At 41.3% G+C, this 26702-nt stretch overlaps 1 protein-coding gene and 1 pseudogene across 1 annotated transcript; one reads left to right on the top strand and one right to left on the bottom strand.

Annotated features, from left to right (window-relative positions):
- Positions 1 to 1272: 1272 nt before the first annotated feature.
- LOC109443700 (ADP-ribosylation factor 4) lies at positions 1273 to 1889 on the bottom strand (annotated as a pseudogene).
- Positions 1890 to 3400: 1511 nt separating this feature from the next.
- Positions 3401 to 22629, top strand: TMBIM6 (transmembrane BAX inhibitor motif containing 6). Its single transcript, XM_019724627.2, has 10 exons — positions 3401 to 3536; positions 13138 to 13225; positions 13578 to 13686; positions 16046 to 16166; positions 17613 to 17661; positions 17768 to 17865; positions 18072 to 18151; positions 18621 to 18721; positions 19407 to 19482; positions 20639 to 22629. The coding sequence occupies exons 2-10, from the start codon at positions 13170 to 13172 to the stop codon at positions 20660 to 20662; spliced, it is 714 nt and encodes a 237-aa protein (XP_019580186.2). The 5' UTR covers positions 3401 to 3536; positions 13138 to 13169; the 3' UTR covers positions 20663 to 22629.
- Positions 22630 to 26702: the final 4073 nt, after the last annotated feature.

Raw genomic sequence — 26702 nt, 5'->3', positions numbered from 1 at the left:
AAATATGTTTGTTTTATAAGCAAACCCTGCCTGCTTCACCCATTCATATTCTATCTTCCTAAACTGGATTTCATTGATACAGATTCACTCAAAACAGATGCACCTAACATATACCTAAAACTAGGAATTTTTGTAACACTTAAATTTGTGTTTTGTTTCCATTTGAAAAGTTTTTTGGGGGAAAAAGCAGAAAAGAACTGAGAATAATAATAAATGCCCCAAGTGCCCGTTGCTTAGAATTGACAAATGTTAAGATTTCATAACTTTTGCTTCAGAATATTTCTCACAAAAATAGGACATTAAATAAATATGTTGGAGCTTCCTCTTCCTAATCTCATTTATCTCCCATCCTCCTCAGAGGCTTCTATTATCATGAATTTAATATTTGCACAGTCTAAATTTGTTTTTACATAGTTTATCATTTTATTAGGAATAATTCCAAATGGGTTATGAAGAAAATGTATTCATTTGAGTTTGATGAGTTTTCCAAAAACTCTGAATGAAGATATGTTCACCAATAAACAATAAAACATCAGCAGAACTATCACATACGGGGCAAAGAGTCAGGCTGATACCAAAAGCAACATGCAACATAAAAAAGATACAATATAAAGAAAGACAAGCTGCTGGGTATTTAAAAAATCATCTCAATATGAACTCTTTGCAACCAGCACAGAACTAATTAGCTATCGAATCCAAACCACACCAAGGTAATCTTGGCTGATAGAAGCCAGGAGTCAAAAATGAGGGGAAAAATAAGTTCCTCAGTGCAAGGGATATGAATAGTGTTTTGGAGCATTTCCCTGGCTGGTACAAATAGTATTAGAAAATCTTTTTGGCAAGGGAGAAAAATAAATACAAATGGAATGCTATATATTTTTTAAATCAGCAGACTGTCCCAGGAATGAGAAAGGTTATCAGTAAATTAGCAAGGGGATAACTTTAAAACATTATTTGTTGAGGGCTCAAAAAAAACATTCAAAATGGATTTATTTAAAGCTGTCACAATAGCTATGTGCAGGCATTTAGGCTTAAGGGAAGAAAAATTAAAAGAGGACACTTTTTTCCCAAGTTAAGGAGAATTTCTTTAAAACTAAACATATTGCTAAATTGTAACATTATACTTGGTAAACAATAACTGACAACAAAATAAGTTTAAACGCCATAATATTCTACGCAAACCAGCCCCAGATACTGTTTAATAACCAAGATGCAAGCTAATTTTGTTGTAACAAGCCTAGACCAGTTCTATCAAACATGTCCCTCCTTACATGTCCAGTTTCCTTTAACATTTTGAAAGCTCATTTGACAGCCAGTCAAGTCCCTCATACAGACCAGTTCCCTGTGTAGCACAAGTGGCTTGAACACACCATGTTCTGTTACCAAGAGACTGAAGACCTAACTTATTTGTCATTTCACTGATGGCCATGGCACTTGGCAAATCCTGCTTGAATGCAAAAAGCAGTAACACGGCATCTTGCAACTCATCTTTCTTAAGCATGTTCTGCAGCATGTCGGCTCCTTCTTGAATTCTTTCACGATCGTTGCTGTCTACCACAAAAATAAGACCCTGGGTATTTTGGAAATAATGCCTCCAGAGAGGCCTTATTTTTGTCTTGACCCCCAACATCCCATACTGTAAAGCAAATGTTCTTATATTCTACTGTTTCCACATTAAAACCAATGGTAGGAATGGGGGTGACTATTTCCCCTAACTTCAGCTTATACAGAATGGTCGTCTTGCCAGCAGCATCCAATCCAACCATCAAAATGCGCATCTGCTTCTTGCCAAAGAGGCGGGAGAAGAGGAAGGAGATGGTGAGGTCCATGGCGGTCGTGGCACTTGCGATGGGCAGAGGTTTGGAGCGTCCTCAGGCCTTCTCCTTTCATGCTCCCCGCAAACTGAGCAAGAAGAAAGAGGAGCTGAGGAAGAGAGCGGCAGGAACCGTTCCTTAGCAGGCATGTCAGACGAAGCACCGGCAAAGGTATTCCGGTCTAATTTTTTAAAAACCTTGGAGATATATATATATATTTAATTATATATAATTATATATAAATAATATATATCATATATGTAAACAATTATATATAAATATGTATATCATATATATAATTGTTTAGGGTGTTATTTTACATTTACATCAATTGCTCCATATTGCATGTAACACATAATTTGTTTTCATTCACATTGTGTTCAAGATGTGTCATGTTGATACATATAAATCTAATAAATTTGTTGTAGCAGCTATCTGGTTTTTCATGTATTAATCTGTTTTTCAACCTTCCTATTATCTCCCCCAACAAGAAAAATTTAATTAATTACAAGTTATTAAATTAATCACATTTAATTTTAATTTCTCCCAACAAGATAAGTTAAATACTAAGGAATAAGATTTTTGTTAGATAGAATTTTGTAGGATAGGGTCACTACCACAAACCACATGTAAGATTTTTGGCACCTCTAAGAACCAATTTTCACCGCTTTCGGGGTGACATCGCCCATGTTGAGAATGCATGTATAAATATACCATGTTTCTAACTTTTATTTCAATTTCAAAAAATGCTGCAATGAACAGCCTTAGATATACATCTTCACACATATGCGTTAAAGTATATACTTTGAAGTTATAAGGGTATGTTCATTTCAACTTTGTTCAATCTTGTTAAATTGCTCTCAGAAGTGTTTATGCTAATTTTCCAATACACCAATAGTGCATGATTTCCTGTTTTCCCACTTCCTCACTAGTATTGGAATTGTTAGACTTTTTGATTTTGCCAATTTTGTGTGAAATGGCATACCTTTGTATCAATTCGCATTTTTCTAATTACTAATGAGAATACTTTCATATGTTTATTTACCATTTGGGTTTTCCTTAATGTGAATTGCCTGTTTATACCCTTTGCCCATTTTATGTTGATTTTTGTCTTTTTCTTAATGATTTGTAGAAAGAACACTGTTTCAGTCATCTATGTCATCCCGAAGTTGGTGGCATACAACAACGATTTTATTAGGCCCAAGGATTCAAAGCCGTTCTGAAGCTTAAGCTCCACTAGATTCACGGCAAATTGGTCCTCGCGAGAGCGCTTTCTATGGGTTTTCTGAATCTCTTTCCCCCCTTAACATTCCGTGACTAGAATCTCAGGACATTACAGCGCTATCCCATCACGTGTCGTGGGGGCTCCATTTCTTGCCAGGTGTCTTGGGTGGGGCCTGCCCCTCTCCATTTCCTCCACTAGAGGCGACTTTGGACAGCAATCCTTCCTTACTATGGGGAAGAAGGCGGAGACCTTTTCTACGACGCCGGTTGGTGGCCAGAGTCTTGCTCGACAAGGGCATTAGCGAATGGCTCTGAAGTAAGCAGCCGAAGTTTACGCATGTACAGCCAATGGAATGGCAGATGTGCAGCCAACGACCAATGAGGACTGGTCTCAAGCGGCGGACGCAGGGTAAAGAGCCTAAAGCGGACTCTGGGAGAGTCAGAAGCGTATCCGGTGTTCGAAGAGCTGTTTGGGTTCGTGAGAGTCGGACAAGAAAGGTACGTGTGAAGCTAGGACTGCGCAAGCCAGGAGTGAAGAATGGAAGGGGGTTAGCAGTTATTGTCTGAACGCGAATGGGAGTGGTCTCCGTTTTCGGACAGACTGCACCCTGTAGGAACAGGGCCCTGCTGTGCGACGGGACTGGGCAGCTGGGAGGGTAGGGGAAGACGGGAACCAGTACTGCGCATGCGGAAATGTACCGGAGCGGGGGAGGGGCGGGGGCAAGTTCGCTGGTTTTTTGGGGGTGTGAAAGCGCCCGTTCTGCGCGGGAGCGCTAGCGAAAGCCTCCCGTTTCTCCTCCCTCCCCTTCTGCGTTCCTCCTCCGCTTAGTGTAGACACAGGGGCCCCTGGGCCCAGGCCCAGCCTGGACCTCTGGAATTCAGGGCACGTCTTTCCGCCCTTTCCTTCTGTGTAAATGAAAGCGAAACCTCTTGGGTTTGTGGTCTCCCTCACCCCACCCGACCGATCGCTGTTCTGCTCCGGGTCCTCTGGCCTGGCGACTCTGGGTGAGCGCCGGATGCCGGGTCTCGAGAAGGGCCTGGTCGGGCAGGCTGCCCTGTCACGGCGGGGCGGGTGATGTCACACGCCTCTGTGACACGCGAGGCTCCTTAGTTACGTGGAAGCCAAGCAGAGGCGGGAGGTGAAAAGAGACGGGCTTGGCCTAGCTTCCTAGACCCACAGGGCAGCCCGGCTCTGGTCTGATTGGTTACCTTCGGACAGGTGAGGTGGCTTGGCTTTGTTTCGTACTGAGCTTTGTGGGCGTCTTTCTCAAAGTCCAGGAAAGGCGGCGTTGGGCGTTGTGGTTTTTTTTTTTTTTTTTTGAACCTACTTGCTGGAGCTGTGGTAATAAGTAGGCCCCAGCAAGTAGGTAATAAGTGGTATTTTGTGTATTTATTAAGTGTGGAATTGCTACTCCGTGCCAGCCCAGGTTGCATTGCGCACCCCAACAGCCTTTCATTCACCGAACAACGTCAAAACCTCTCTGAACTTGAGACTCTGTTCTAGCAATAGTTAACTTGTGAATGTGTAACCCAGTCTAAGAGCTGACTGTGCCTGAAACACAAAAATTTTAAGTTTAAAGATTAACGAAGAATGGGCTTTCCTAGTTAACTATTGATATTTATTTCTATTTTATCTGTTGGTTCAGTGTTTACGTAATGTAAGAATGCAGTTCAAACAAGATTATTCCAGTTGGCACAAACCACTTCTTATGGCTTCTGCAAATACACTGTGTAATTACATTTATTCTCTGATGTTTTCTTTTTCCTCACTGTCTAATATTTTTTATTCTGGCTTCAACAGTATGTTGGCATTTAGATTCTCTTTACATTTTCCTCCATTGAGGACAGAATGGTTGAATCCTTTGAGAAATGCAATCTGTAATTTAGATTCAGAGTTTCCTTCTTACATTATTCATCTTGTGGAAACATGGCTTGTGTACCCTTTCTTCCCTTCTCTACTATTGATCTAACTGAAGTCTTACTCTCCTAAAGAGTAGGAAAGATAAAATGAACCCAGATAATCGGCATTTCTGTATTTTTTTCCTGTTAATGGATATAGTTTGTGCTTATTGTAAAAATGCTAAAAAAGTACAGAAAAGTGTAGTAGGAATCAGCATGTGTTAATTTTTATTTTTTTTTTAAGATTTCTTTTGACCTATAGTCTAGAACCACCTTAATGAAACCTTGCTTTTCTGCTGTAGGATGTACTATCGTGTTCCCCCAAAATAAGACTTAATCGGAAAATAATCATGCCCTAGCACAATTTCTCAGGAAGACATCCCCTGAACATAAGCCCTAATGCGTCATTTGGAGCAAAACTTATAAGACCTGGTCTTATGTTTGGGGAAACACGGTAATAGAGTACCAGACTTTAGAGGTCAGAAGACCCCTAACCTGGGGCTGGCTCTGCTGTTTATTTTAACTTTCTGATGTTGGTCAAATCAATACTAATTCCCATTTAGCACTTTACAATGATTTCACAAAAAAATTTTTTTTTATTGGCAGTCAGTAAGCTTGGTAGAGCCAGGTGTTTATTAATTATCTTTACGTTGGAGATGCGGAAGCCTAGAAAGCAATAGGTAATGATTTTGCCAGTTATGTGACAGAAAATGGTAGGACTTGTGACTTCAGATCCAGTCCTTATGCCACCATTGTGTGGCTTTTCTGAACTTTCTTTTTTTAATCTATAAAGTGGGACTAATTCTTGCCCTTTCCTCATGGATTGGTGTGAAGATCAAAGGGGATAATGTATATAATAGCACTTCAAAAGTTGTAAAATTGTATATAAATGTAGTCAGTGGTATTACTATAGAAGTTACTACTGCTGGCCTGAAGAGTTTCACTTTATTTCATAAACTACCCAAGAGTATTAATCTCCTCTGGGAAAACACCGAATATCCTCTTGATGCTTAATCTTCTAAATTTTCCTTTGCTACTTTGACTTGGCTGGAGAAGCTGGTGTTTTGTTTCCCCCAGAGTTTCGAACCGAATTTCATGGAGTAGTTTTTTTTATACACATTTTTGTTTTCCAAAGACAGTGTTTAAGCCAAGGAAAGACGCTAGAGGTTGGCTTTTAGGGCCACTTGACACTTGAATAAAGAGCTTCAAGGGTGAGGATTGAGTGGGTGTGCTGTATGTCCTGAGAGCAGTTCTGTGTCTGCTCTCATTTGGGCTAAATACGGTGTTATTGGGGAGGGATTGCTGGTTTATACTGGAAGATGATTATGTATTCAGGACTTTGGGGCCTTATGATTCAGTTATCTGTCAAACTGTTGTGGTTATAGAGGGAGATTCAGTAGTGTCAAAGTTTGGTACCAAAATTTATTCAAGGCAGTAGGCATTCCATCTCCAGGTCCTGTTTTGGTTCTGAGGCTGGCCCAACTTTAGGGAGGGCTGGACATGTAGGGTCCAGATCTAGGACAATCAAAGCCCAGCCCTAGTTGAAATGGAATGACTTAAACCTCAATAGACCTACCCCTAGGGTGGCAAAGAAAACATCAAGCTAATGACCATTTACTTCACCAAAATCTCTACCTCATCAGATTATCACTTAATGGTTATTAGGCTGCCTCAAAACTCCGGTGGCCCTGTGGGACAGGAGGTACAGTATATAGTGCCAGAAGAGAGGCATGCCATATTAAAGAAAAGTCATTTTACCAGTAAAAAGACTTACCAAGTGCCTTTAAATTCCAGTTTATAATTTTCTTAGGCTCCGCCCCTGTTTAATTTTACTTTCTCTTTGGTTAAGTATTAAGCCTTCAGTATGAAGCTGGCTGTGAGTTAATGGTTGAATGACTTTTTTTAAGTTAATTCACCATATATGTAAATTAGGTCTGCCATAAATGTCTTCTAAAACTAGACTTGTTAAAGGGAGGAGCGCTCACTGAGGACTTGGCGAGTGAAGAGTATTTACACCAGTAACAACAATTGTTAACATACTGAGCCAAGCCAGTCTTATGTATGAAGCCCTATTTTAAGCAGTGTATTTGTATTATCTCACTTAATCTTCAACCCTATGAAGTAGGTAATATTATATATTACTCTTACAAATGAGGAAACTGAAGTACAGTGAGGTTAAGTACCAGAAACTTGCTTCATGTCATAACGGCTCGGGAAATAACGGCCAGGATCTGAGTGCAGTTAGGCCATGCTCTTCACCACTATGCTAGGGACACGTTTAAACAGTGTGAAAACTATTCAGTAAGAAGAACTGAGGAATGACAAACAATCCCCCCTCCTGCTTTTCTTTTTCTTTTCTTTTTTTTTTTAAATTTAACCACATGGGATTTTTCTTCTCTTTTAAGTATTAATTTGGTCCCTTCTGGACATGTGGGAGTAGAGTTCAAGATGGTTAAATTACAACAGGAATGAAGAACCATAATTCACAAACTAAATGATGCTTAATTGAATATGTGAACAATGTTTCTTTGACTTGCTGGTTTAATGTTAAATAATATACACTTCAAGCAGCCTCTGTGCAGGCTCCGGCCATCAGCAGGCTTTTATTTTTCAAAGGCAAGAAACTTTTTTAACGCATGATTGTTTGTTTTGCATAGCTTTTGGGCATTTGATCATGTTTCATATGCACTGTACTTAATAGGTATTGGAGTAGGATTGCAGATATGCAGATAATTTTTTCTTTTTTTAATTTAAGGCTTGGCCCTTAATAAGAATCTTTCATTTTAGGACAAGGGTAAGAAAGATATCTAGAACAAAACAAGTGATTTAACAAGACATAACACATAGATGCTCATTGATAGGAATAATCTGTCTTCTGCCTGTCTCTGCTGCTCTTTCCTCTCCAGCAAAAACAGACCACAGAATGCACTCAAAACAGTGTTTCTTAGTTTTTCTGTCTTGGTAAAGCTATACACTGAGGCTTTTGTTTTGGTTTTGGGTGGCTCTGGCAGAGAAGGCTGACCCACGGAACCCACAGAATAGTGACACTTCCAACAAAACAGCAGTATATATGTGCTTGACAAAATTTGACAGATTCTGACAAGTTTGGGGATTCCTGCTCTCCTAAGGATGAAAGACATAAAATGGAGGCTCTGGACCCAATGAAAGGAACTTTGTTATGGTTAATACCTGAACATTTACAGGTAATCCCTGTGTAACACGGCACGTCTATAACACGGTTTTGCTCTAACACGGTTCGAGAATTGGGGGAAACCCTCGTACAAGACGGCATCCTAGAACACGGTTTCACTCTAACATGGTTTGAGAATTACAGAAATCCCCGAACAACATGGAGCATAATAAGAGCTTTTAAGAGCAAAAAATACCTCATTCGAAATACCGGAATCCCCGAACAACATGGAACGTAATAAAAGCTTTTAAGAGCAAAAGATACCTCATTTGAAATTTTTCATTCAAGCCTGTATGTCGTATCAGATTTGACTGCAGAATTTTAAAATTAGAATTTTAAATCCATTTTGTTCATGGAGTATTAAGTACATACATTTTAAAACTTTGTATTTTTCTTTTTACTTATACATTATACATTATATGTATACATTATACATAGATTAAAATTTTGGGGGTATTAGTCAACCTTTTTTAAAGAAATGGTAATTATGTTTTTCATTTTTGTGAATTAATTTGTAGCCCTGAACTATGTCTGGCGGAAATAAAAAAATACCTTTTAAAAGACATTTCATCTCACTAGAACAAAAATTACAGATTTTGGATCGGCTCGAAAAGGGGGAAAAGGTATCATATGTTGCAAAAACCTTGGATTTAAATGAAGCAACAATCCGGACTATACAGAAAAATGAACATAAAATTAGAGCTTCCATTGCTGCTGGTTGTTCTATCTCCGCAAATTTGACATCTCGTCCCAGAGCACCAATAATTGAGAAGATGGAAAAAGCCCTTAGTATCTGGATTGATGACTGTTCAAAAAACCAGATTCCACTGGACACCAATATCATTAAACAGAAAGCTTTAAAAATCTACAATTACTTAAAGGAAAATGGAGAATCTGCTGTTAACCCTGACTTTGTTGCTAGCAAAGGGTGGTTTGACCGTTTTAGAAAACGGTTTTCATTACAAAACCTAAAAATACAAGGAAAAAGTGCATCAGCTGATAAAGAAGCTGCCAAAATTTATCCAAAGGAATTGCAAGAAATTATTGAACAGCGTGGATATTCAAGACATCGGGTTTTTAATGCCGACGAGACCTGCCATTGGTGGGAAAAAATGCCCAAGAAAACATTTATTTCAAAAAACGAAGAAGTTTCACCAGGTTTTAAGGCATCAAAAGACCATATAACGTTACTTACGTGCAGTAATGTTACAGGCGATCACATGGTAAAACCTATGCTGGTTTATAAGTCTCTCGGTCCTCATGCAATGAAAAACATAAATTCCGGGGACAATAGCACAGGTGAAAACGAAGAAGCAAAACACTTGACTCTAAAAAGCGTAAAGAAAGGGCTCGACTTAGCCAAACAGTTGGAGCTGTATTTCCTAACTGAAGATCCTTCCACTGAAAGAAGCACAAAGTTTAAGAGAGAACTTCACAAGTGCTTAGCACCATATAATGAAATTTATAAAGATCTCTCAACGAAAAGCAAGCAATCTAAAATAACAGATTTTGGGCAAAAAGTACAGAATAGAAGTCAAGATAATGCTGAAGAAAGTTCAGAGGATGGAGCTATCTTGTCAAAAAGAAAACGCCCTTGCATAATGGTGCTTAGTAGTGATGACGAAGAAAACATTATTTAATACATATTAATATGTTATACTTTTGGTGAAAATTGCTTTAATAAAGATATCTCTTAATTATAGAAATATAATAGCATGTTTTTAAAATTTTTGGAACCTAACCCCCTTTTTTGTACTAGTTTTTTGTTTCGTATAACACGGATTCACATAACACGGCATTTTTAAGGAACCTAACCACCATGTTATATGGGGGTTACCTGTACTTGTCATTTACAAATGCAATACAGGCAAATTTCCCATGAGTTTAGGAGGCACCGTCCGTATTACATTCCATGTACAAATGATCTCCCCATCCCCCCCCCACCCCTTCCACCCCTGTTTTAGAGTTGAGTATAGAACTGGGGAGTGAATGGGAGAGAGGACCCACTTTCTAGATTTCTTGTATGAGTTTGGGGTGGTTCAGGGTAAGAAAGACCAGTGCTGGTACCTATTTTGTAATAGTGTGTTGGGACTGCTATATTGAAGAATTTTTGAGCAACCTATAATGTACTTTTTTTCTTTATTGTAGTAAAATATACATAACATAGAATTTACCATTTTAAGGTACTTAAAAAAAAATAAAAAATTTTTTTCATTTAACTGTGGGGCCCCTCTGGAATGTTAGCTGAGTTGGTTGGCTAATGGTTTTGAATACTTCAAGCTCTGTTAAGAGCCGACTCTTCCCAAGACTGAGGATACTTTTGGAATGGGAGCTGCTATTTTTGAGTTATGAATGCAGTTTAATCTTGTTCAGCTTAGTTTGCTTATTGACCATTGAAATATAGATATCTTTTCTGTGCAGCTTCTCAGCACAGCTAGTTGAGGCTAAGATAAAAACCTAAGGCGAAACTTCTAAAACAGTTTCAATTCATTACTTATCTGTGTCTTAGTTCTTGTCTATTTGGAACAGACCTAGAGCAAATTATCTTTTTTTTTTTTTTTACTCTAACACTTTATTTCCCCTCACATTTTAACATTCCTGAAATTATGTAATTATACATCATGTCATATTAAATGTGTATTTTATTGCATTTCTTCCCGCCCCACTCCATAAAGCTATTATTAAAATTGCTGTGTATCTTTGCATCTTGAAAATTTGGTAGTTACATATTTCACTTAAATGTTAGAATAGGTAGCAATGTTGGAAAACTGGTTTTTGTGTGTGTTTTTTTAAGATTTTAAACCACATGCCATTACTACATCATGGAGAAATTCCTATTTAACTCCTCCCTCCTTACCCTCAGAACTTTTGACAGTTTGGGTTTTTCCATCAGCAGTTTTAAGAGAGCCCCAGAAAGGCAGTCAGTACCCCCTGGGAAATGTCAGAGACCTGGGAAAGAAGAGTTTCTGCCATCCTCCCTCCTAAGTTTCCACTCAGTGGGGTCTGGTTAGAGTGTTGCCCCTTTCTAACAATCCCCTGAGTATTTGAGGATTTAACCCCTGTCCTTGTTTTGGAAGCAAGAGGTACTGTAAGCATTGTGAATACTGAGAAACTTGGCTCAGAAGGTTGCTTCAGTCCTGTTGCGTTCTGTCTAGGGATGTCATTAGGGGTGTTAATGGGAGACTTAAAGACACTTTCCAGGTGCTGGATTCTGCCATCCTGTAAGTGTGCTCTCTTGAGGACCTATGCATCATGGTTATGGAAGGCTGTGCTTGGCAGTGCAACAGCCTGCAATAATTGCACCATCTAGATCAAGAGGACCCAGAGCCCCGTGACTTAGAGATGAGAGCAACAGCTTTAGTAGGTTCTGCAGCCTCACCCTGTATCCATCCTTAAGAACAGAACTAACAAAAGAATTGAGGTGAGTAGGGATTGTGAGAAAGGAAAGGAAATCAGAGAAAGCAAGCCAGCCATTTTGTTTTCATTTGTGAGAGAGAGTCTCAGGAAACAGTGGTAGTGATGCTTTTGAACTCTACGAATGGCATCTTTCCCCTGGCCCAGGATTCCTCAGGAAATAGGTTTGGGGATTGTAACTTTTATTGCTCAGATGCATTTTGCTGTATTAGGCAAGTTGCTGATTAGAATGGGCATGAATAGTTTGTCTTTCAAACAACTTTTATAGTCCCCCTTCTCCCCCACTTTTTTGGTAGAGTTGAAGTGAATGGGCATTATGGGTCTATGAGAATCTGGAAGGCTTATATTTAGGAAAGATGAAAGCTCTTGATTAGATTTTTAGTTCTATAGATTGAGCAAGTTTATTTAGGATTGCATGTGAGTTAGGGAAGGGAGCAAAACTTAAGAGGCTAACTTTATTGTATTGATGTAGTATAACCTGGGAATAGTCCAGGTAAAAAAACACGCCCTTTCTGACATTTGGGGACAGTTGGCAAGATCTGAATAAGCTCTGTAGATCAGATTGTATCAGTGTTACTGTCCTGATTTTTATCGTTTTCAGGATATACATGGAAGTATTTAGAGGTAAAGGGGCATTGTGTCTGCATGGCTAGAAAAAATATTTTTAAGTCTATATATTGCTGTTTATATGGAGAGAGGATAAAGCAAATATGGTGAAATAATAGTAACATTTAGTCTGGGAGAAGGGTATACAGGAAGGAACTCTTTGTACTATACCATCTCTTTCGTAGGAAAGGTTCTGAAATTATATTTAAAAATTCTTTTTACACAAATTCCTTTTTCATGGAGGTAGGAACTTTTTAAAAAATTGTGAATCCTTTTAGTTCAGTTCTAAAATGCATTAGAGAGAAAGCTTTACATGTGTATATTTACCATGTTTCCCCGAAAATAAGACCTAGCCGGACAATCAGCTCTAATGTGTCTTTTGGAGCAAAAATTAATATAAGGCCCGGTCTTATATCATATAAGACCGGGTATTATGTTATATTATATTAGACCGGGTCTTATTTTAATTTTTGTTCCAAAAGACGCATTAGAGTTGATTGTCTGGCTAGGTCTTATTTTTGGGGAAACAGTAAAATGTAAGTCCTAGTGCCAGACCCAACTGTATAGTTTTTCCTTTTTTAATTTTTGAGGTTCTATGCCTTTGCTGAAACAATGACAAAATTGCTTTATGTTCCAGTGACTGGTTTCCTTTAACTAGATTACTAATTGAGAATTTCTCAAAGAAACAAACTATTTTTTAAAGGTGCAAATTACCTTCTGAAAGAATAGAAATCAAATGCTAGTAATGAAATAGTTTGGGGAGAAGAACATGGGTTTGTTTCCTCTGTCCCCTTCAAAATGATTGATTGCAGATGTATTCTAGAAGGAAATATATAAAAATAAAAATGGTTGTGTTAGGGTGGTGCGATTTTAAATAACTTTCATTTTTCTAAACTTGTAGCTAGTTTTCATAAGAAAGTTGTTTATGTTATTTGGTGTGTACTTGTATCTTTAAAATAACCTTTTCCCTTTTTATCCTTTATTCTACAGAGTAGAGGCTGCGTCCCACACACTCGGGCATCATGAACATATTTGATCGGAAGATCGACTTTGATGCGCTCTTAAAATTTTCCCACATGTAAGTGTGTTGACCTTAACTACAGTTTCTTATTGCTTTTCCTTTCGTATTTGGTTTCTTTTCCCTAGTTTATTAACTTTACTAGAATCCCAAGGATATGATAAAATCACCAGGTTCTAAGGGCTACTGTGCTCACTGGAAAGCCATTTAGTTATTCTAGTTTCAGTACTAATTGTTCATAATTTGGGGCTTTTGGCTCTTCCCCAGCATTTAAGATTCTCTGTTAACCTATTTTCAAAACATTTTTTTTTCACTTGTAATACAACTTTCACGTATTCCCCGGGAAGGAGGAGAGAGAAGAGATGAGATTGGATTGGTCCCAGAGTGATGGCTCTTTAACATTCTTTCCTAGAACCCCCTCGACACAGCAGCACCTGAAGAAGGTCTATGCCAGTTTTGCCCTTTGTATGTTTGTGGCGGCTGCAGGGGCCTACGTCCATGTGGTCACTCATTTCATTCAGGTAAGAGCAGTTTTCTCCCCTAGTTGTATTGTCCAAATTGCAATTGGAAGAAACTAGCTCAGCAGTTTCTGAGCTAGGGTGGTACAAGCCTATGCCCCTCCTTAATCCTTTGCAGTAGTTTGGGATCTGAGCTCAGACAGAGCCAGCGGTTTGCTCGCAACTCTTCCCTCTCTAGATCAAAATGTCTAGATGTGGAATGTCTTAGCCCTGAGCCTGAATGGTGTGTCGCTGGCATTCCAGACCCCTACCCACTGATTAGAGGCATGACGTGCATGATGGGGTTCTTTCGCACAGTAGCCTTTTTATCTTTTCCTCCATTTTTCCTCATTTTTTGCCTGAATGACTGGACTACTTGGATACAAAGCACTGATTGTATGATGAATTATCTGGAGAGGCAGGGTTGAGACCTTGAAGGATTTGACCTATTTTATTCTGATACCCTCATACCTGCATGGTTGAGTGAAACCTTTCAATCACTCATTTTCCTGTGTTGAGGGAGAACTTGGCTGGGTCAGCAGGAATAGAAGGGACAGCTGAAGAATAACCACTAAGTCTGGCGTCCTCACTAGCCAAGGCTGACCCTTTTTAGTGTAAGTACTGGGGTGTGCCTGCCTGTGTTGGCACCGCTGAGAACTAGCCCTGTGCTCCGGCATCTCCTGCCAGGGCTTGTTTGAAAAACACTTTAGACGCTCAGGGGTTAGGATTTTGATCCCTTGATTTTAGACTAAAACATATTCTACCTTTCAGGCAAGAGTGGCGCTTTGTGTAAGTCATGTAACAAAGTCATCCTTATTTTTGAGGGATTTCATATTTGTGAATATACCTACTCACTAAAATTTATTTGTAACCCTAAAATCAGTACTTTGGCAAACATTTACAGTCATATGCAGAGCAGCAAAAAATTTGAGTTTTGCCCATCACACCATGTTCCAGCTGAGGTTGAACAAGGCAACACACTGCCTTATTTCTAGCTATCAAACTATAAACAGGTGTCCTTTTCCAGTTTATTTAGTGGGACGTTTATTGCATTTTTGTACTTTTTGTTGGTGATTTCGCTGTTTAAAATGGTCCCCAAGAACAGTGCTAAAGTGCCCTTCGTGTTCCTAAGTGAGAGGAGACTGATGTGCATTATGGAGAAAAATGCACGTGTTAGCTAAGCTTTGTTCAGGCCTGAGTTACAGTGCTGCTGACTGAGCTCAGTGGGAATGTCAGTAATACACATCAGTGTCTTTAAACAGAAAACACATAAAACAAAGTTATATATTGATCAGTTAACGAAAATGTTGTGACCAGGGGCTGACAACCTAACCTTTTATTTCCCCTAGGAGCAGGTGTTCAGTAGTCACTAATTCATTGTCCATAGTGACTGTATAGAACATAACTACTGTGAAAAACAAGAATTACTCTACCTTCAAAGGAAGGAAGGAACTTCCATGTCTACATTCATCTTTAATGATTTTTCTTTTTTCCTAATGCCTGTAACTTTTCCCCACTTTTTAAAAAAGAACAGTTCTTATAAAACGAAGCCATGTTCATTGTAGAGAATTCAGGTAAAAGACTACTGATAATAAATACAAAACTCCATGATCCCATCCCATCACCCAGAAGTAACTACATGCTGTTAACATTTTGGTACTTACCCTGTCTCAGTCTGTTCGCTATAGAATACCATAGACTGAGTGGCTTAAACAAAGAGTTCCCATAGTTTTCAAAGCTGGGAAGTAAAGATCAAAGCGCCGGCACATTTGTTATGTGGTGAGTGAGGGCCTACCTCCTGGTTCATAAATGGCCATTTTCTCACTGTGTCCCCCTGTGGAGAAGGGACAGGGGAGCTCTCTGGGTTGCCTTTTATAAGGGCACCAATGCCCTTCATGAAGGCACCACCCTTATGACCTAACCACCTTCCAAAACTCTACCTCTGAATACCATTATATCGGGAGTTAGGGTTTAAACATGAATTTTGGGGGAATATAAACATTTCAGTCTATGTATATGTATTTGTGTATGTGTTTTAAAGTGATCAAAAGGGACATTTCTACCTATTCTGTAGATTGGAATGTACTTCAACCCCTTGTCACTTTGGTTCTTTCTCTCCTATTTTTTGGACAAGACTCATAGTTTGACTTAGGTAGTTGTGGTTGATGAAATAGCCAGGCCAGAAGAGCCTCCAGCATCTACCATGGTCGGTCCTAACCCTGTCCTTCATGGCTTCTGCTTTCTCTCTTCAGCCCCCCGCTGCCTTTTCCTCTGCCTCCTGGTTAGGAGCAAATATTAGGAAATTCAGATGAATATTTGAATCTAATGTCTGCGAAATAAATTCAGTACATTCAAATATTTAATTATTGACTCGCTCTGACAGGCTGGCCTGCTTTCTGCCCTCGGCTCCCTGGGGTTGATGATTTGGCTGATGGCAATACCTCATAGCCATGAAACTGAGCAAAAAAGACTGGGACTTCTGGCTGGATTTGCTTTTCTTACAGGTATATTAAGGGATTGGTCTAATCTGGGCGCGGGGAGGGGACTATATGTTTGAGTAAGGCCAGAGATTTTTATGTATTTATTCTGATTCACTGCAACTGGTTCATTTACTATCCAACTTTATATTTGACTGTAGTTTGCCATGTACTGCTTTCTTATTTCATGTAGGTGCATCTTGCTCCTCCAGCCAGAGGGTAAGCTCTTTGTGACTAGAGACTGTGACTTCTTTTGTAACAAAAAAGAAGCATTTATGTGCTTGAATGAATGAGGTTCATAACTTCTTAATGAGAGACGGGTAAACGAGGCCCACGAACGTGACTTAATTGGACTCACACTGGCAACTATCATAGGAGCATCTATTCTGAACCTTACAGACAATTAAAGCCATACCTTGAGATCCGTCACACAAGGCACTTTGCTGATTCTCAAGAAAAGAATTAAAAGCACAGCATTTCTAGAATTATCATTAAGGGAAACAGGACTAAAGCTAGTACATAATAAAAATACTTGCAAAGCAACATTTGAGTTAGTACAGCTTGTTCTGAGTGAGTAATCTATACCGTGTTGAAGAAATTGTAGAAAGGCGGGTATTTAGAGATTAAGATTTTTAGATCAGGGAAAGCTAGTCTTTGAAGGCATTCAGGGGGGAATTATCAGGAGAAAGGAGAATAGCCAAAGAGAGGAAATGTTGGAGCCAGGATAGGTTGCCGCTGTGCCCTCCTGTTGGCAGGTGTCCACCTGCAGAACTGGTCTGGCCTTTTTTGCCACTAAGGGAGTCAGTCCTGCATGACTGCAAGGTTGCTGGCCAGTTCTGCTTTGCTCTTTAATCATCCTCCTCTTATCTAATTCCTGATCTGGCCCACATTACAGGCTCACATCTCTCCTCTCCAGTTTTGTAGCCATAACGATTTAGCCACACACAAAAAAAATGTTTGAGATGCCTAGTCCATGTATTTTGTTTGTTTAAGGAGTGTGGGTATGGCCCTGCTATTAATGATCAGCTTTTGGACGAGGGTCCTCTTTAAGAATTGATGGTAGGGCGGCCAGATGGCTCAGTTGGTTAGAGCACGAGCTCTGAACAATAGGGTTGCTGGTTCAATTCCCACGTGGGCCAGTGAGCTACACCCTCCACAACTAGATTGAAGGCAACGAGCTGCCACTGAACTGCTGGAGGGGCGCCGGATGGCTCAGTCGGTTAGAGTGCGAGCTCTCAACAACAAGGTTGCCAGTTCAATCCCCTCATGGGATGATGGGCTGTGCCCCCTGCGACCAAGATTGAAAACGGCGACTGGACTTGGAGCTGATGGGCCCTGGAGAAACACACCGTTCCCCAATATTCTCCAATAAAATTTAAAAACAAACAACAACAACAAATTAAGTAACTAATACTTAAAAAAAAAAAAAAGAATTGATGGTAATACTGTGTACTGGGGCTTTTTGTTTTCTAGGAGTTGGCTTAGGCCCTGCTCTGGAGTTATGCATTGCCATCAACCCCAGGTATCTATTTTAGTGGTGTCTTATGTCTTTCTACCTTTATGAACGTACCTTCTAAATATAGAATATATTCCTGTAGCCCTCAGTCTCCTGGTCTTTTCCCTGACAGCATCCTTCCCACTGCCTTCATGGGTACAGCAATGATCTTCACGTGCTTCAGCCTGAGTGCCCTCTATGCCAGGCGCCGCAGCTACCTCTTTCTGGGAGGTGAGTGTGGACTGGAAAACAGGGAGAGGGTCTCCACTCTAGCCATGATTGTCACTAGGACTGTTTCCCTACCCCCCACGCCCCCAAAACGTCTTGTAGCTGTTGGGTTGAAATAAAAAGCATTTGAGGGGAAACGTAAGGAATGGCTTTAATGGGATTGCTTTACTTTGGCTTCTCTCAGGACGGCTTTTTGCCCTCTCTTACAGGTGTCTTGATGTCAGCCATGAGCCTGATGCTCTTGTCTTCCCTGGGGAATCTTTTCTTTGGATCCATTTGGCTTTTCCAGGTGAGACTTTGTATATAACTTTCCAGGGGCCATTTGCCTCACACTTCTTTTTCTTAACCCTAAAGCAAGATAGACTGAGAATCTTCCAGAATGCTCACCTTTGTTGGGCAGTGTTCTTGAAGCCTCCCCACTAACTCCTAGGACAGTCTGCTGTGGGTAGAAGTTCTGACTAAATGGATTGGACATTGCTAAGAAGACGGTTTGCTCAGAGATCATTTTTCTAAGGCCAGTCCAGCAGCGGCTCCTTGTTAAAATGATTGATGCTCTCCTAGTGACCTGAAAAAAAGTGAATGTAGAATTGTGCCAAGGGAACTAACATGGTCTTCACCATAGGCTTCCGTTCCCGTGAATGTTAATGTCAGTGGGTTAGCATTTGATGTACTTTCAAGTGGCCGAGAGCCAGAAAGCAGCACGGCTTTTTCCCCTACGGTGTCTACCATATGGTAACCTCATCTCATTCCTTTGTTAGGCAAACCTGTATGTGGGGCTGGTGGTCATGTGTGGCTTTGTCCTTTTTGATACTCAACTCATTATTGAAAAGGCTGAACATGGAGATAAGGATTATATCTGGTGAGTGTGAAAACTGGTCTTGAACGAGAATGAAGGGTGTGGCGTACTACTCCGTCCATCGCTCTTTTCTGAGTCCTGGGGTGATCCTCTGCCTGACCCACCTTTCTGTCCACATTGGGACAGATAAAATTGGACCAGGTGGCACTGGCTGAACTTATGTGGCCAAGCTTCAGGGGTGTATGTGGTAGGGTACCCATGGTCTTGGAACTGTGCCTCAGATAGCACAGTTTCCCTCAATTCTTGAAAGACATCAGATTTTTTAAAACTAAACTAATAATGTGTATTTATATATCTATACTTTTAATAGTGATTGATATCTCTAGACACAGGAAGAAGGAAATGGATTTTTTTACCTTTTCTTCCACTTTTGTATACTTGAACAATGAGAAAACATACATATAAACTTTTTAATACATGTATTTTTTCATGTTGTAATCCTGTCAAAGTTAGTGGTAGTTCAGGGTTCAGTCGGGCCTCTACAGAGTCTAAAGCCCAGTGTTTCTTCTCTCTATGCTGCATGGCTTCATTGAGTTGAAAGACTCCTCAGACACCAGTTTTACTTCCTTAGTTGTTGGTGGAGTGTTGGGGAAGCTGACTCATGGGGTGGGGACGGGGTTTTGCATCTTTGTGGGCTTGTGGATAAAGGAAAGTAGGAAGTGCAATTTGTAATCTGGTTCTCTTTCAGGCACTGCGTTGACCTCTTCTTAGATTTTGTTACTCTCTTCAGAAAACTCATGATGATTCTGGCTCTGAATGAGAAGGTTAGTCAGCCAAAGATGAGAGACTGGCTCCTGAGCTCAGCATCTGTGTGTACTTCAAATTTGAAACTTTGCTTATACACTGTGTAGGTCCAGGGTTACAGTAACACAGGCCACTGAGCAAGAACTAAACCAGAAGTCTTTAGCTGATGGAGAAAAAGGAACAAGTAAAAACAGCCCTTTAAAAAAAAAAAAAATCCCAAAGATTAGTATCAAAGGGAAAAGAGTTCAGTGGCATCAAGAAACGGTCTACTGTATGCAAGAAACAGTCTATATGAAGAATATAAAGACTGTAAAGATAGTTATGACTCAAAAAAGGATATTCTAGAGGATTTGTATAATATTGGCAACCAACTTTTGTACATATATCGCAAAAGTGGACCAATTTTATCCATTTGTTGGTCTTAATTTTTTTTCCAGAGACACTTTCTCTGTATGGTTAGTGAGTGTCAAACATAATCTACGCCAGCAGGAGGGGAACAAATGAAACCACGAGCTTTTCTTACAGACATTCTGGCACAAGAGACAGTGCAGTGGTGGTAGAAGCAGGTGACTGGGTGGCATTGCTGGTTCTCTGGTCTGTGCCACAATTAGATAGAGTGCCAACCACGTGCCCAGCTTCAGTCAAAGCAACTCAACTTTCATTTGTTTAATGCACTGGGCTTCCACCTAAGATTGAATGAAGAGTTCCGTAGACTAGATTATTTCTGAATGTTGGTTTACACCCAGGATTTGTGCTTTCTTCTCAGGCTTAATGGAAAGTTGGTGGTCTTGGTCTTGGTCTTGACCTCCCGTTTAGTTCTTTTAGGGTAGACCGCCAGTCTAGACTTCACTGGTTGGGATCTGAGCTGGGATAGTTGTGAATAGCCAAGACTGGTCAGGCAGCCCACCTAAGTAGGTACTCTCGGGGGAGGGTGGGGAGTGGAAACAATTGCTTAAAGTTTATTCTCATCAAGTCTGTCAGCAACTTGGGGGTCTGCCCCTGGGAGATGGTTAAGATTCACTTCCTGCTGTGCGAGGGGAGCATTTCTCATTCCTTTTTACTGTCCGGATCCTTTCCAGTTCCCTAACCAAAGGCAGCCAGGGTGGGCTCACTCAAGAGTTTGAGTTTGAATGTCAGATGCCAAAAATTAACTGGGTAATTTTTCTCCATTTCCAGGACAAGAAGAAAGAAAAGAAGTGAAATGACCGTCCAGCCTTTCCCAATTTAGCTTCCTCTCCTTCCACCCCTCATTTCCTCTTTGCACACATTACAGGTGGCGTGTTCTGTGCTAATGAAAAGCATCAGAAAAGCTTTTGTACTTTGTGGTTTTCTCTATTTTGAATTTTTTGATCAAAAAACTGATTAGCAGAATATAGTTTGGAGTTTGGCTTCATATTCCTGGGGTTCTTCCCCGTTCCCTTTTCTGTAATCCCCGTCCCTAGCCTCTTCCTCTGCTCAGGCAGCCAGTCCACCGTGATGCAGAGTGGGACCCGCAGGGGAGCCAACTCCTGGAGTCTGCTTTCCGACCAAGCTGTACCAAGTGGAGCTGAACTGTTTGGTAGAGTCACCTCAGCCCTTCCTTTCTCAGCACTGGTTAGTGCATAGTTTCCATGGGACTGGGCAGTGTGTTTTCCATTGGGAAGAAATTTGCCGGTCCCATTGTTACTCAGGCTCCTTAATCTGAGCTTCTGTTAGCCCCGGCAAAGAAAATGAAGACCCTCTTCTGCTGGATGCTTTGCTTCCTCTGAGCTACCCAAGTTGCTGCTGTTCTGGCAAACACACCTTTCTGCCTTGCCATCACAAAAGGGATGTGGATTTGTGTGTGTGCCCTTTTCTATCCCTGTCTGACCCTCAGGGAATCTGTGCTTTCCATCCCTGGGGTGGGAGGGTTTCAGCCCAAAGGGAAGACGAATTCTCGTCAGGCATTTATGAAAAGGATGATGATGTATGGCGAGGTAGGGCATAGAATTCCCAAACGTCCCCTGGCTTTTTTTTTTTTTTTTTTATTATCACCTTTGTTACTGAGTCACCTCTACCAGGTGGCTGTGATCTAAGGTCCCTGGAGAGAAAGGATAGGGAAAGAGAGTGGTTGAGCCTCTGATGTGTAATTGTAACTAATCCTGCCAGACAGGCCTGGATAAGGACTTGTTTGGGACAAAATCTCTACTAGGTGGTGCTTTGTTCAGGTCAACAGAGTGAGGCTGTGATGGTTTGGGAGGCAGCATTCCTAACAGTCCCTGGGTGTATTTTTGTTATATCCTATCTGGTAATAAATGTCCCACCTGATAATAGGTAGTGTCAAGCCAGAGATTCGGGGCCAGAGATAATTACTCATTTTATACAAGCACTTTAGTTTTGGACTGTTCACCTGTTTCGATCAATCTGCAGCCTTCCTGGCAGGACCAAACCTGCGAGACACCTGATTCCCTTCAGCTTTGTGGTGGCAAGTGGGAGGGCAGTAGTAACGGGGATGACCAGCTCCTCTGTGGGCTGCCACCCTCGGGTGGCACAGATAGATGGGCCTTGGGAGTAGTCATGGCTCTGGCAACTCACACCTTCAGTGTAAGGGGAGCTGAGCCATCAAAAGCTCATTGCCAGTAGGACACCATCTTTGGCTCTCCGTTCACACCCAGTACACAGTTGAGCCCAGTGGCACACCCCATCACTTGGTGCCATCCCAGGAAATGATTTGTTCCCAGGCTGTGTGTGTTCCTGGAGTGGCGTGCCACCCAGAATGGCCCCCTTGCTGCCTTCTGACTTAGCTGCTGCTGCCACCTCTGGCCTGAGACTCCTGGAGGGACTTCCTTCCCTGTAACCCCCCCAATAGCAACTCCATACATTTGTTGATTCTCTGCTAGGCCTGAGAATCTGAGTTACATCTCCTGAAGCCAATCTCCACCTCTTGTGCTCTTTTGCTTGGGATAAAGGAGTTTTTCTTTAGAAACAGTGCCAAGAATGATAAGATATAAAAGACTACTTTTAAAGAAAATGTCTAACAGGTTTTTAATACAGTAATCACTGTAATTACCATTTTCTTTTCTAGTTCCTTGGTTTTCAGCTCAGGCTGCATTCTCTTAACTCATACTGTGAAGACAAAGGTGTTTTTGATTCAGAAATATATGAAATTGACAGTCTTAATTTGTAAAAAATAAAGTTCCTTAACCTTTCTTGGGGTTTGTGTGAATTAAATTCAAGGCCACAGCTGAACAAGGGGCTTTGGGGCTGGGAGTGGGAACATTTTCTGCTCTAGGTGTGACAAGAAAGAAACGGCGCCCACTTAGACACCCATTCTGTAGCCCCAGCTTGCCACAAAGGTTGGGAATGCTCTCTGTCCACTACGTAGCCCAGGCACTTTGCCGGTCCTCCGCCTCCCCAGCCTTGATTGTAGGTGGTTTGTGGTGATAGTGTGTGCAGTTGGTTCCAGTGTGCAGCCAAGTTTTGGAATTGGGGGATAATATTGAAAAAAAGACATAATTACTCATTCTGTGAGTACTTGGGTCACCATTGTGGCCCAACTCTATTCTAGGTGTGAGGAATCAATGAAAAAAATTCTTTTCCTCGTAGTTTACATGTGAGGTTGTAAACCAGTTTGCATTATGATCAGGTTATTCCATTTGGCCTGTTTGCCCTCTGGTTGTGGTGTGCGCTGTAGCCACAGCGCTGCCTGTTAACTGTTAGCTGCCTGCTTCATCCAGGTTACTGCCAGTGGACCGCTTTGGACTCCACATACCCCCATCCCGGCTCTTCTTTCCCAACTTGGAAAGTACCTAAAGCATCTTTCTCCTCTTGCTGACTTCAAAAATGTCAGTCTCTAGGCTCTTTAAAGCCCAATTTTATCCTTGTGTCGCCTTCTATTTTGGGTGGGGAGACACAAGGCACAACATAGTGCTCACAGATTTTAATGTTCCCCCGACAGCCTCAGAAGGTGGGCCACTTAAATGCATATGATCAGTAGTTCACAAGGTCATGCCAGCGGGCAGCGGCAGCTCTGGAGAGAACCCAGGCGCATCGTCTCCAGAGCCCCCGCTCTTTATTGTTGCCCTTTTATTGCCCTACTTAAGCAACACGCAGGTTAGTGCCCCCTGGACTGGCGTCATCCTTACCGTCCTGACCTTCATTCCAGCTCAGTGGAAAGGGACACATGAGGTACTTTGGGCAAAAATCTCCCCACCTCCCGTCTTAGTATCCAGAGGAGAAAGAAGCATGAGCTCCCTTTCTGTCATCCCCGCAACTAGCCCACCAATTACAAATGAAGCGAGGTTAACACAGCAGCTCATTCCATGCCTAGCAGACCTGCTAGGAAGTTTCTGATGCAGAAGTGGAAGGACCTCGAAGGTGGGAAGAGACAATTTGTCCTGCCTAAGCAGGTGAGCAGATAGGGGTATCTTCATGCTGAGGATAAAGACAGATAAGGCATTTCGTCGTTCACAGCTGAGCAGCACAGGGGAGCTACATGCAGGCATTACATGCTTACACGGGTAAGGACAGCGGGCCATGAGGCAACTGGGAGACAGCCTGGACTGGTGTCTCAGAAAAGTATTTTGGAGATGATACTTGAGCTAAGGCTAAATCTCAAAGATTGATTCAAAGTGATGAGGTTAAGAAAGGCAAAGGTGGGAATGGTATAAGGCACCCGGAGCCTGACTCAGCATGAGGAGTAGCAAAATGTTAGGTTTTGCTGGGTTGTAAGGCTTGAGGAGACTAGCAGGAAATAGGGGGGAGGGGTAAGCTGAGGACCTGGTACAGGCATGCCTGGAGATACTGCGGGTTTTGTTTCAGATCACTGCAATAAAGCAAGTATTGCAATAAAGGCAGTTGTAATCTTTTTGCTGGTGGAAGAGTCCTGCCTTCAAACTGTAAACAAAACCAAACAAACTGTGAAGCTGTGCTTTTATTCGGTGTTAAGGAGTTGGCTTTGTCCTGAGGGTAACAGAGCATCGAAGGGCTTTGAGCAAGGGAGTGGTCAGATTTGCATTTTCACATCTGGGTGACGAGAATAGCCTGGGGGAAAGGAGTCAGTTGAAAGGCAATTACACGTCTAATGACCACAAACTGTGGTCTCTACCCACTAAAAGGAACCAGAGCTTCTTGGAGAAATGGTGCTTAAAGGTCTGCGCAGGAAATGTCAGGATGAATCTGGAACATAATGTTACTCCAGAAAACAAAGAAGCTATCAAATAGTAAAATTCATAAGGACTTAGGCTAACCTAAAGAGGCTTCTACTGGCCAGAGATGGGATTGTCAGCACTGATAAAAATCATAAGTGCAGTGGCTTGAAATCATATTTTTGAATTCATGATGGTATTTTAAAAATATCTTACTGGTCACCTTTGGATGATGCTAGAAACCAGTCACTTGTGAATACTTGTTAATAAAGGGAAAGAAACAAACAGTTACCTTTTCTGTATTAACTGTACTTTAGGGTAATCAAAAAGTGAGTTTCTTTCTGTAGAAATAATCTGCTGATAGACGAAGAAATTACCGGGTTTATCACTATTTTGTAAACATCTGATGAAATAATGGAGGTAGGCAATGGTAATCAACAGCCACCAAGATCATACTAAAAAAGACAACCTGACATTATGTGCCTCCTGAGGGAAGTAAACAACACTACCAATGAGATTTTAAGTTCTAGATCTAAGTACCAGTTTATAGGAAAGAGCAATTGAATGTGTATGAAAAAAGGGTCACACACTAAACCTGACAAGCTTAGGGAAGGCCGGCATCGAAATTAATCACATAGAATGGTCTGAACATAAAAATTTCTGAGAGCGGGTCATGGTGGATAGTCACAAATGGGGCTGTAGCTTCCTTGACAAAGGTCAATCTTCACCTTAAGTGAGTCTATTGTCTTTTTGCATCTAAGATAACACACCCTTGGAATGTCAGAGTAATCTTTACCAGATCACTCAAGGCACAACCTCCCACCTGAGCAGGGGACTACAGAGCCCCAAATACCATCACTGTGCTGTAAATGTTAATTATTAACTATCACGTACTCACCAATGTAAAAGGGTGTGTCTCTGTTTTATATTCTATCCAATCCCAGAGACTTCCTCCCACTCCCCTCTTGGCTTTCTCCCGCCCCCTTAATCTATGACCAGTGAATTTCATGTAACCTTCCTTACATCTCCTTTGATTCTAATATATAAAATAAGCTGCAAAACTGCCATTCTTGGGAGCATTTTCTTAATCCGTTGAGATCTTGTTTCCCAGCAATTGTCATCAGTTTGGCTCAGATAAACTCATTAAAATTCTGTACAGGTTTGGATGTTTCTTATTCCAACACGAAGGACGATGTGAAATGACATCATGGGGAATGCAAGCACCAAAATCCAGTAAAACTCTAAGGACAAACACTTTGGTTTCTTTACAAAAATAAAAAGGCAAAGAAATAAGAACAAAACTAAAAGAGGGAAGGGAACCTAGAAATTACAACTTTTAAACCAAATCACCAAAATGCAATTTTTGGCATGCCAGCTAGGAGGTAAGCCCCTTTTTGGGGACCCCAAAACCTCTTGCTTATTCTTCTCTAACCTCTTTTGTTTGCGGTCCTTTGTGGGCATGGGTCAGACAGTTAAATGGCCAGTAGGGCGTCTGCCGCTTGAAGACTAATGTCACAGGATAACCTGGTCTGGGAACAGGTCATTTAGGACCTGGCGGGTTCAAGACAAATCCAAGCACCGGGAGGTCTGTGTTTGTACAGCATAATGTCTCTCTGGAGACTTGATTTTTCATCCCCTCTCTTCTATCGTTGAACTCCTCTGGGGACCTCAGCCCTCCATTTTGCCACCCAGCCACCACAGCCACTGCCAGGTCTCTGTGGGTGGCACCTACGCATCTTTTCTTTTGCCTAACTCCTGTGGTCACAACTGAGAGGACCTCCTCAAACCTCTTCCTTCTCTTCCTAAAAAACACCCAAGATTTAGGGTCATTATGGTTTTCTTTGCTCACCTACAAATTTTAGAGAGGGACCTGAAAGATTTTGAGCCATTCCCATTCCCTTTGTTCCAAACTTTCCTAACAGTTATTGCTCAGACCTTGGCCACTCATGGAGCCATAGTTGACGAACGTTTCCTCAGCTGGCAGGATGCAAAGAGCCGAGCACTCCACCCAGGAATACCAAGGATTCTCATAATACATAGTCTATGGAAGAGCTCCTCGCCTAAGTCAAAGCAGTGCCGGTTCCCGCCTAAGGCCAGAGACGTCTGGCGTCCTAAGTCAGGAACTTCTCCGGGGG

The sequence above is a fragment of the Rhinolophus sinicus genome, linkage group LG02 (assembly GCF_036562045.2).
Source record: "Rhinolophus sinicus isolate RSC01 linkage group LG02, ASM3656204v1, whole genome shotgun sequence".
NCBI classification, from domain to species: Eukaryota; Metazoa; Chordata; class Mammalia; order Chiroptera; family Rhinolophidae; genus Rhinolophus; species Rhinolophus sinicus.
This window is presented reverse-complemented; position numbering and strand designations above follow the sequence as displayed.

What these genes read in the sequence shown, in the direction of transcription:
- TMBIM6 (XM_019724627.2), top strand. Translation starts at nt 13,170, where the DNA reads ATGAACATATTTGATCGGAAGATCGACTTTGATGCGCTCTTAAAATTT. An exon ending in CAGCTACCTCTTTCTGGGAG is followed by an intron (nt 17,866 to 18,071) that starts GTGAGTGTGGAC and finishes CCTCTCTTACAG; the next exon opens with GTGTCTTGATGTCAGCCATG. An exon ending in GGAGATAAGGATTATATCTG is followed by an intron (nt 18,722 to 19,406) that starts GTGAGTGTGAAA and finishes GTTCTCTTTCAG; the next exon opens with GCACTGCGTTGACCTCTTCT.